This window comes from Temnothorax nylanderi, unplaced genomic scaffold (genome assembly GCF_030848795.1).
Source record: "Temnothorax nylanderi isolate EJ_2023f unplaced genomic scaffold, tnyl_v1.0 TNYL_tig0010_pilon, whole genome shotgun sequence".
NCBI lineage: Eukaryota > Metazoa > Arthropoda > Insecta > Hymenoptera > Formicidae > Temnothorax > Temnothorax nylanderi.
In genome coordinates this window covers 2,449,682-2,461,829 of record NW_027249072.1, presented here as the reverse complement: position 1 = coordinate 2,461,829, position 12,148 = coordinate 2,449,682, and the positions used below count along the sequence as shown (strand labels likewise).

The window sequence follows — 12,148 nt, the reverse complement described above, 5'->3', positions numbered from 1 at the left end:
GTAAACGAGAGGCTGATATTTAATTGTTGGCTTACAAATGAATATTCATACTTTTATTTAGTAATTTTTTCATTTCATATCAAAAGATTATACTGGCAATACTTAAGACGGAATTTTGAAATAACTGAATATAAATTCCTCGAATTTAATAATGATTTTGACATGGATAAAATAAGTTATTAATATTTCTGAATAATTTTGAAAGAAATTTTTTAAACAAATATTTATCAAATCAATTTTTATTTAAGGTAAATGTACCAATGCCGGGACACTTAAGACCTATGTCTGGATACCTTTATCATTTTAGTTTTTAAATAAGTATAACGTGAATTAAAATCAAAGATAAAAATATAATACTAGAAAAATATTTTTATCTTTGATTCTTTGATTTTAATTCGCGTTATAATTTATTTAAGGACTAAAATAATAAAAATGTCCAGACATATATAGGTATGTGTCCAGGCATTGGTACATTTACCTTAATGAGTTTTGCGAGATTTCATCGATTTCATGTAATTTACAATGTAACTTACATTACAATTTACAATTCTATGCTGTCAATATCCAATATGATCTTTAAACGGAAATAATTCAAAAATAAAAAGTATGAGTAATTATTTTTGACAAAATCTAATTCAACTTTAATCAATATTTCTGGAATTATAAAGATACTGACCAATACGTTTGAATTTGATATATTTATAAAATATAATAATATATTACACATTTAACTTATAAAAATAAATCATACATACCTATATTAAAAAATACCCGTTATTCATTATTTTTAATAATTAAAAGATTATTTATAAAAGATAAATTTAATATTATTAAATTAATATCTTAAATTTTATCTGAGTTTTAGATATAATTTTTTAAAATCTTAATTTAATTTCATTAAATTAAGATTAAATTTTATCTGAAAAATTAAATTTTATATGATTTTTAATATCCTAACATCCCTATCACAACCTAGTATCCCTAACATTTCTAATATATTCGCGTGAAAGCTTACTATGTATTTTAATTTGTTTTAGTAATTTTTTGCCTTTAAAGTCCGAGTATTCATAGCAATAATTCTAACATCTTACAATTAGCCTATCATTTGAATTCCGCGTTTTTATCTTTAAATTTTTACTAATGCAAGTTTCCGCAAGTTTATTGTTAAGCGCACTAATTAGAACCGTTCATATACGCGACCTATTTGCTGGCTGAACCAACACGATTCCTAACTCGCTTACGATGAGCTCTACTTGTTGATTAATCCAGTGGGATACCTAATCCGCGATCACCCGAGATTTAGGAGGAGTGATGTAGCCTAATCGTAATTTAATTTTTGACCGGTCGCATTTATTTCCTTTTTTAATTACGCGCCATCGCACATAAATATATATAGAAAAACTATGTATTCACGTGTACTTAAGTGAACTTTTTACAAACTTTGGCCAATATCGGCCACCTACCTTCGATGAATTTCTTCTTTCTTCGGCCAGATTGATCCTGACCATAACTATTCTGGCTGCATTGCAGTTGATAATCAGCGCCAGCACATAAGCGTAGTTTTCTACGCTCATTAATGCAAGACAATACGGCCGTTTATTAAAAGCTGCGCGCCGTAAATCATGTAAGATAAATGCAAACGTTCAATAAAATGTAATCGCGTGACTTATTTGCGTAAGATAGTCATCCGCGTGATGTCTCGACATTAATATTGCACACAAGAATTTGGAAAATATACGAAAAACATATGTTAAAAATGAATATTATGTATTAAATCTCACCGAGAGATCAGAAAAATCTAAATTACTTTCCGCGAAATTAAACCGTAGAATATGAATAAGAAATTATAATTGTTTCGAAAATAATAGATGAATTTTTCTATCGCGAACCGAGATTCGTAATCCGTATATATCTGTATTTATCCGACGCGTAAATCTGTATTTAGGTATTTTAGTCTCCCTAGTCTGTATTTCTTACGATCGTTATTTTAATTTCAACGAGCGTTCATCAATCATCAGATGAGATATTTACAATGGATGACATGAAATCCATGATGACTTGTACGTACAATTACTATTGTGCCTATTGTCCACATAAATTTTTCATCTCTCTGCGCTATACTCTTTTGTGAAGTTTTTACACGGATATATTTTCTTTTCTTTATATTCTATACTGCTTATTTTCCGTATCAAAATTATTTATAAAAAATATATACTTTAATTATAATTATTTTAATGTAACGTAAAACGAACTTTAATATAACTAATGTAAAAAATTGTTCTACGCAAAGAAATATCCGCGAAGCCTTATTTTCTATCGAATTAATTTATTGAATCTCATGTCATCCATTTACTCTGGCTTTATTTCATGCAAAGCCAATTAATATAGATGAATGAACTATACAAAATTAGGACAAAATCAGTGCGTTGCATACAAGTTGTATATATATGTATAATTAATAATCAATAACGCGATTTTCGTTAAATAAGTTGAATAAAATCTGCTGTGTAACTTATATATTTCTTCTTTTTCATTTACATGCATCATGCATATTGAAAGAATCTTTTAACATACTTTGAATTAGGTAAATATTTCTTTTTTGCACCAATTTGTAATACTTAATCCTGGAAAAATATCTAAGAAGAGAATAGACGAGTAAATAAAACATATTTAATTATTATAGATAATGATTTTTTTCCATTGTATACATGTCAATTTTATTAAATTAATTTTCTTATTTGTTTATTTTACCTGATTTCTTCATTTTTAATAATCATTTCTTTATTTATTTTTATTTGGAATGAAAAAGCATAGGATACACAAACAATCTGAACATATAATAATTATTCACATGGAAAACATAAAATTGTGAAATTTAAATAAAAGCTCTATATTAATAAAAACGCGTCAAAATTTTATATCTTAAAGTTTCATATTCTATACTTTGATCTTTTGTTGATAATTCTTTAAACAATAAATTCAAAAAAATTCTTATAGATGTAATATACTGAATACTAATTAGGAAATGTAATAGACCAATACTATCCAATTATAAACGTTATTATTATGTCACGTTCTTGATGAAAAAGATGATGTTCTCAACGAATATACTTAACGCTTAACGCGATATAAACGACGATTACAATAAGCTCTAACTTTTGACAAGCTCTACTTCCTTGTATACACAATAAATCAATAAATAGTGATGTCCAGGATTAAATATCTAAACTAATTTAATCTAGTCCATCCATTTTAAGACAACAGATCTATGAGATATAATATATTTTTATGTTGTTAATTGTGGATGCGATAGATATGTACATATTGTACATATATTGGATAAATTCTTTTTCATAAATCTGTTACCTCAATATAAAATAAAACGTTCTGACTCACCGACCCTGATGCGCAACGGGCGGAGTTATCTGCCACGTAGCTACGATGATACTGTAACACACAAACCGATTCAAATTAAAATAGAGTTCAAAATGACTAATACTAGATAAAAGATAGTTCTTACACGCACAGAACTTTTAATTCATCTTTTGATTAAATATTTACTAATACAATTATCTATTTTCTGAAAAAGATCTGTGCAAAATTAAACTTTATATCAAAATTTTAATAATTTCTCTTTCTCTAATTATTTCATAACTTATCGAAATAAAATAATCCGAATAAATGGGAAAGTACTATTAATTTTATGCAGATAAGAAATAATCCTTACCCCAAAGTTGCTCCGCCGAGGCCCGAAATCTCTTCCTCCTCTCAGGATGTCTGGATCGTCGGTCTCTTCCTGCTTCTCCCATTACACAGGACACTCGCGGAAAATACTCGCGGATATACTACAATCGCACGCGGACTAATTAATTATTAATAAAAGTCTTTCGCGCGACACTGCGGCACTCCACGTAAGATCTCCTCGAGAACCCCTTCAAAAGCTAGCAGCGTCTAGCCCTGCAAGGCAGACAAGTATATTTGGGACCACAATAAGAATACCGGACAAGGGTTAAGCGCCACGCGGAAGAAGACGAAATCGATCGTGTCTAATCAATCGATCGAATTCTCACCGCTTAGGGCCGAACCGTTTGCCGGAAACAGAGTTTATTCTCAATCAGCTTTAAATCTTTTACAGCGAAGGATAAAGTAAATTGAGATCCCATACTGGTCCCCTCACGGGTGACTCCCAGCCGTCGGAGACCTCGGATTCAATCTCGGAGCCTTAAAAAAAAGTCCATTAGTCCGATAACTTGAACGGCACTCCCGAAGCAAACGCGCGGCACGACGAACCGGCTGCGGTTCGTTTATTCAGTTAAATCGACGACGAGGGTACGTGAGCTTCCCCGTCTTTGGGGGTTTTTATCCAAGCAGAACAAGGGTTTTGCTTGGGTAATAATCCTCGGAGTACTGGGTCCTCCCACCGCGCCAAAGTCGTACCTATAGGAAGGAAGATATCGTCGGTGAAAAATTATACAATTATATATATAATACGTATGGATAGGTTATGAACAATTAAATTAGAATTGACGTATTATAAAGTAATAATTATTAGCATATTTTTATATCAATTTAATTATTCAGGATATATTGCAATTCTAAAATATTTTCTTTTTCTTTCTACATGTTTCTAAATTATATGTATATATTTAAGAGATTTCGGTATTTCTTTCATTTATATCATTATATATATTTTACTCTAGAAGAAAAAAAGAAATGTTTAACGCAAGTCTCAGATTTTATTTAAAAAATATTTAGGCAAAAGAAAGAAGAGAAAATAAAATAACACGTCCAAATATTTTATATTTTTTTTAATCTGTAGATAATGTATTTTATTAATTTTATTTATTATTTTTTTGTAAGTATATACAATGGAATAAATATCTTGCTCTAATCTTCTTCGTTAATGAAATGTGAATATTATAAAGGAAATAAAATTAAATAAAGAATTTATGTTCCAAAAATATTTTACTTATTTGTGTATAAATGTTCTTATATCTCTTTTTATTTTTTATTTTTTTTTATCGAAGTACTAAACTCAAAAATTTAATTAATTACAATATATTGACATTATATAGAATTAATATATTATATCTTCATGATATCCCATTAATATTATTTCCTGAAATTTTATCTGCATATATAAAGTGTTTAACAAAAAGAAAAAAGACATTATCTCTTCCAGATTTGACGGTAATTTTTTTTACAAAAATTACTGTGTTGCTAATTTAATCACTTTCTACCAAGCATTAACTATAAGAAATATATTTTATATAATTTTCTTTTTATTTATATTCATTTATTCCTGTAAAAAAAATTTGCGACATGCTTCTAACGGTTTGTCTCTTGTAATTACTGCTCAGTTATGTAATAACTGGTGGTATCAAAATATGCAAGTAAGTGATCCGTTCGATCAATAACAAGCTAGTAACGCGTCGATAATTACAAGCTCCGTTCTGTGAACTCTATACGTATGCGTTTTTCTGTGCACAATGGATTACATTCCAGGATTAAACATTTATACCAATTTGTTCTAGCCTATTCATTTCAAGGCAATCGATCTGTGAAATATGTGAAATATCTAACCATATTCACCCATTACATCACCTCGAGTTAACAGAGAAAGATACTCTGTCTCTGTCTTGTCAACGAATTCTCCCATGTCTCGTTCTCGTCTCAAGTCTCCTCGCTACACACTCCCAACAACAATCGCGAACGCGGTCGAGAGCGAACCATTTGTCATAATATGGCAGTCGCGATACTTTATTTAGACACTCCCGAGATGAAACGATCGACGTATTACGACGTTCTTCCGTGATTTAAATCCGATGATGCGCCAAAACATTCATATACCGACGCGGATATTACGCGAGTCAAATCAGCAGCCAATTGAGCCGTTCCGAACAAACCGTCCGAAAATATGTATATACGTTCGAGACACGTTCACGGTACAACACGAACGCGTGAATTTCGCGAGATGCAAATGCAATTAAACAGTTAACACATCACTGCGCTCCGTTACCTAAATAACACTATCGGCGTACTCCATTACATTAAATCGCGCGATCCGACGATTCGCGTACTACTCCGCGCTCTCGATATCCAAAAGCGGATACTAATAAATTACCCTAAAATGAACGATTAATCGGAACGCGTTTGAGTTCAAGTATCCTTTGAGAGATAAACAGGATTCATTAAGTAAATCGCGACGAACCGTTAACTCTCCCTCTGTATACGTAAATTTACGGCGTCCGAGCCAAAATAATATCTGCTTATATCGATGCAATTCTTTAAAAAAATGCGTTCTTAAGCAAGATGGCCGTGAGCTCCCCTTACTTCTTAGGAAGCAGGGTTTGTAACTATGCTCCCTCCTGTTCTTCTTATCTCCATGATACAGACGGAGGGTTAATCTAGTTTTCCGATTCCCTCTACGAATAAACCGCGCGAAGCGCCTGCAATGAACGATCAGCATCTCGATGCGTGCGAACGATGAGAATCGATCAGTCGCGTAGACGATGATTAATAGAGGAAGAGGACCATGTACATATCTTTTCGATACCTGTGATACCATCGTAATATTCACCGCGAAGGACTTCGCAGCGTAACAATATTATACGCACGGAGCGGCACGCTCGGCTGGCTGTCGGCTCGAGTGTCCAGACTCCGGACGAGAATGCTGATGCTGGCGCGGCGACCTTTTTTTGTAAAGTCACACGGCGCCGGGCGCGGCCTGTGATTCGCGCGACGTCACGACGTGACGTATGACGCCGCGGTTTATACAAAAACCAGTGCCAACCGTCTCGCTGCCAATAATGGGTCTGTTTTCTATCGCTGAACTATTAGTTACTCCACATTGGAAGGAAATAGATAAACTCTGAACTAGTGCAGTCAGTTCGGCAATAGAAAACAGACCCATTATCAATATAATAAAAATGACTTTTAATATATCTAGCGAATTAATGTACGCCGAATATTCCGTTCTGTACTCTTTGATGAACAGACTAAATCGCATACTTTGCGCGCTGTTTTTAAAGCGTCAGCTGCCGTCACTAATTGAGATAACAATTCCATTCGATTTTGAAAGCGTCTTTAAATTGTAATATTAAAACTTGTGTTTTAATATTAAAATTAATTACTAATAATTTTCTTCATATATCTCTACATTCGATTTATTAAAAAGATTTTCCTTTCTTTTGCACGAATTTATATATTTAAATTATTTATATATAGATTTAATTGGTAGAAAGTAGGCCAAACGCAAGCCTTAGATTTTATTTGAAACTATTTAAACTATTTAAACTATTTTATTCTTACAGTCAAGAATCTTATAGAGATTGTTTTTACATTTTGTATATTTTACGGCAAATCACAAGAATCAGTGTTTTTGTGAAAATTTTATTCCACTCTCTTCTTTATCTTTTATTTGTTTATTATTTTTAAATTGGTTTTTTGTTGTAATTTTATGGTATTTTATATAAATATACATATATTTTTTTATAATTTTTTTAATTAAGACAATTTTTTATTTGTTTTCCTTTATAAACGCTCCAAACTTTATCTAGGCATTTAGCAGTATTTGAAGTTGATAAATAAAGTTAAATAGTCCTGCTATAGTTTAATCGTGATAACAATTAAGTATCTTTTTCTATTGTTTCAGACGGATTATAATCGGCATCTTGAACAACTATTTGGGCGCGTAACGACTTTGCTTATCGAGAGTCTGCAAACAAAGATAGCTATCGACAATTTGGAGCAAGTTGCCGAACTTCACAAACGTCTGGAGCAAGTACGAGACTTATTCGGTAAGTAAAACTGTAGTTTATCGTCAGAAGAGGTTTTCTTTCTAATCACAATGAGAAATCTGATTTCCTTTATTGAAATAAAATCTTATCACTCACCATCCGTTCGCCGCCAGATGAAAACGTCGCCGGCAGAACAATGGCCGCGGAGACCAAGCGATTCTTACATAAAATCGAGGAACTGTCGAAATTGGTGTCGGCGATGAAGCTTCGTGAGCCATCCCGCGAATCGGAGCTAAGAGATATCGAGTCGAGGCTGAGGAACTTGTCGATTCTCGTCGAGCAGGATAAATGCCTGAATGCCGGCGGAAAGTTCGAATGGGTGGACAGTGTGTTAGTAAAGGTATTCAATCAATGACACGCTTTTATACATTTCCTTATTATCATAGAGAGCTACATTTCCATTACTGAAATTTATGGAGACTCACTTTATGGGGATATACCGTAGTATCACATGGTACCGCATGATACTAACGTATGTATATGTAGAAGACATTTTGACAATGTTGCTTTAAATTATTCTCCGTACTTCGTAGTACCCGAACTTAATTTAGGCAACTCTAATACGTTATTCTTTACGATGCTTCTCATATTTTACATAGCGAGCGATAAAGTTGTGCTACTTCGAACTTTACTTCTCGCTACCTATCCTAATATTTTATCCTTGACACATGATAACGTAAGTATTACAAAAGTTTTAATAGAGTCAAAAATTGCGTGGTTTCCAAAACTTTCCCAACACGTGAAACTATTTCTATTCATTATTTATATCAATTTTATTGCATTTCCTCTTTATTATAATATATTAAATGTAATATGACAGTTAATGAGTTGTCAAGCTAAAGTAAAACGTAAATATTCATCTGATTATTTTGCAATTCGGCAATATATCGAAAAACATTTTAAATCTGTTATATTAAACAATTTTTTTAGCGCAGTTATATTGTAATTTCTTACACATCCGTGAAAAGCTTTGCTAAATGAAGCTAAAACTTCGTTTCGTCCAAAGTAATATAACGAAGTCATCTTTCAGTGCTTGCAAGACGGTACTTGGCTGCTCATCGACCAGGTTAATCTGTGTAGCCCGGCTGTATTAGACAGACTTAATGGACTGTTAGAGCCGAACGGTGTTCTCAGTATCGGCGAACGAGGAGTTGATAGCGAAGGCAATGTCATTACCATCAAGCCGCACGAAAATTTCCGCCTATTTCTAACCATGGATCCCCGATACGGCGAAATTTCCAGGTGATTTATATATCTCTTGGCACCAACGAGTCAATAATTAAATCGTATGATTTTACACGTCAATTATGTGCAAAAGTCGTCAGATCAAATTATTATCCTACTCCGAAAATATTACGTCATAAATTCTCGCACATTTCCTATGCAAATATATTTTCCAAGATCTGACAAAAATGGAATAAAAAGCTGCCACTAGGACGGCAACTTTACATTACAATATAATGTTCGAAAAATATATGATAATCATTTTATATATTCAACATGTTGCAATAAAGTTTTAAAATCATGAAATTATTTTGTGAAATCAGTTATATCAATTATATCGTGACAGAATAATTTTAGATACCATTAATACAAAATACAATTGACGATTTTAGGGCCATGCGTAACAGAGGCGTCGAGATTTACATGCTCGGCTCGAAGGAGAACGTCAACGAGGATGTAATCGATTTCAAGTCGCTGTTACTTAACGCCGGCATTACGAAGTCCGCGCATCGCGACGCATTGCTCGAGATTTACGACAGAATGTCGGAGGAGATCGTCGCCGTGGACCGATTCAGCGCGATCGATTTGCTGCACACCGCGTTCTTGGTGAAGCAACGGTCGCTGCGCGGATTCCCCGCGGAGCAATCGATCAGGAACGCGTGTATCGACGTCTACGTGAAGTCTAGATCGTCGCGAGATCCGCGTTTCAAAGACCATCTGACTTCCCTGATCGATGAAATTGTTGAGCGACACGTCGCGCGCGATGAAGAGATGTCGATGATCGATTTGGATGCCGCCACGTGGAGCGTGAAGAATCTGCAAGACAATTCGAGACTCGTTAGAATCAGGCAACAAGGCTTACTATTGAACGCTGCTGTTAACATGTACAAATCATCCCTAAAATCTAATTCAAGCAATATCGAAAGAGATATTGTTACGACGAAGTTATTGAACGACTTCTGCGGTCTTAAAGAGGATGAAAAGTTGGACGTTGACGTTGCTGACGTATTGCCGTATCTCCTCTTGAATTTTTACGAGCAATCCTCGCGAGACGACGCGCCACTCAGGAAGGAATGGATCTCGAAGATGTTGCGAGGAGACGTGATACTTGACGATCTTGAGGAGAAGAACGCGCTATGGGCGAAAAAAATCGCAGGGTTTTGTTTCGAATCTGCAAACGCGAGAAGTTCGTTACCCTGGGATCTGCGGCAGCTCGTTGGAAAACCTACAGACGATCCTTCCACCGGACTTAGCGACGCGAATAAATTGTTATTGCAGCTATATGCATCCGGTATGATTCTAAAAAGTGATACATCGCAAAAGAAGACGGAGATGTTGGAGAACAAAGACTTGATATCCGTGAAACTATACTCTAGCGTTGTAAATGACGGTAAATATTCTAGATAACTAACGATATCTAATTTAATTATATTATCAACGATATCGCATCTTGAATTGAAAAGTCTCACAACTTAGTCATTTTTTTTTTTTTAGGAAATAAAATTGCGAAGCACAATTAAGCCTATCAACTCGTAATTAACGCAATATCTTATTTCGAAATCATGAATTTTTTCCAGAATAAAACAATTTATTTAATTAGTTTATCTTATAAATAAAAGGTTAATAATTTTAATTTGCAAGAGTATTCGATTTCTTATTTATCACTTTTTAGTTTTACTTTTCGTTTCAAGGCACGATGTTTTTATTGGATAGACCATTAGTAAGATTTTTTACTTACAGGTAAGCTACTTTCGCAATTGAAAAACCAACCGCTCATAACGTGCTTCGTGCAGTTCCTTGAACAAGCGCATTCTTGCATCAAAGCGATTTTACAAGATGTAAAGGTAAATGTCGACAGTTACGTCAATTGGAGAGCAGGGTTGAGATGGTTCGCGAGATTCGAAAGACTGGGCGAAATTACGCTCATAGATAAGTCAAAAAAGTCTAAAGACGTGTTCACGAATTTGGAACAGACTTCTCTGTTGCTAAGAGTGCATTATAAATGGCTACTGAAGTTCCTATGTGAACTACGCCTGATAGCCACACAATATTTGAGAGTAGAAACCATGAGCGAGGTCAAACGGCTGTGGGAGACTATAAGCCGCATAAACAACCAACTGGAACCGATATACGATCCTCTCAGGAAGATATCGAAAAGAATCAAGAAAGAATTGACCCTCCCACCGCCTCATTCCACGGAGATCAGCATGGAAGTGCACAAGGGACTAATGAGGATAACGAGGGACTTCGATGTGAGAGACGAAAGAGGCAGCACCCTGAAACAAGAATTGAAGATCATATCCGCGCAGTTGAAGGACACGCTGGCGATGAGACAGCAAACGATTTCCTTGTGGAGCGACATTTACTCCAGGAAGTCGAGCGACGAAACGACGTTGCGGACCGTTCACGAGGTAGAACGATTCTGCAACGAGAGCCACATTCGTCTGCAAGTTCCTGCGGAAGTCGAGGATATTCTGAACAAAGTACGCTCTCTTCCGGAAAAGGAAATGACGCAGCTAAACACGAGGACACAGTTGTGGCCGATTTACGAGTACGTGTTTCTGTCGCTCGCCCGTACTCTGCAGGGAGAAATGTGTCGGGAAGCAACGATTTCCGGTGTCGCTTTGGCCGAATGTCTTGCGAGATTCGCGGATGTGGCCAGTATACCGAGCGATCTGATGGGCTTGCTGAGCGCGATAGCCCGAAAGGAAGTCGTGCAAGGATCAGATCTCTTGTTGCTGCCGGAACTGTTCCGCTGTCTCGAACAGTTTGTTCAACGTTCTTACGCTTTTAAGGATTCGAGCCGCCTTTTGCACTGGCGCGGTATAACGGAGGAAGATATAGAGAAATCGGTAACTTCCTACACCGAATCCAAGGTTTGTGTCTTATTTTTCTAAAGAAATTACTAATATTAAATTTTCAGCAGTTAGGAACTCGAAACTGATTGTTAATTAATTATTAGGAGATATTTTAAACACAATTAATCTAATCAATATATACAATTTTGGGATACGTGTGATTGATGTGGTGTGCCCCTAAAAATAGCCATTCGCTCTCTATTATGAGTCGGATAATGGCTTTCATTAGTATGTGCCCAATTCGACTCTTAATGAAAGGATCGATTG

The 12,148-nt window shown here is 34.8% G+C and overlaps 1 protein-coding gene across 1 annotated transcript in view; it reads left to right on the top strand.

The window, feature by feature from the left end:
- LOC139767588 (midasin) overlaps positions 1-12,148 on the top strand; it is a 124,411-nt gene that overhangs the window by 103,546 nt on the left and 8,717 nt on the right. The window contains exons 12-16 of the mRNA XM_071697020.1: positions 7,655-7,799; positions 7,913-8,139; positions 8,830-9,041; positions 9,416-10,413; positions 10,764-11,899. Coding sequence (XP_071553121.1) covers positions 7,655-7,799; positions 7,913-8,139; positions 8,830-9,041; positions 9,416-10,413; positions 10,764-11,899 — 2,718 coding nt within the window. The remainder of the gene's footprint in view (positions 1-7,654; positions 7,800-7,912; positions 8,140-8,829; positions 9,042-9,415; positions 10,414-10,763; positions 11,900-12,148) is intronic.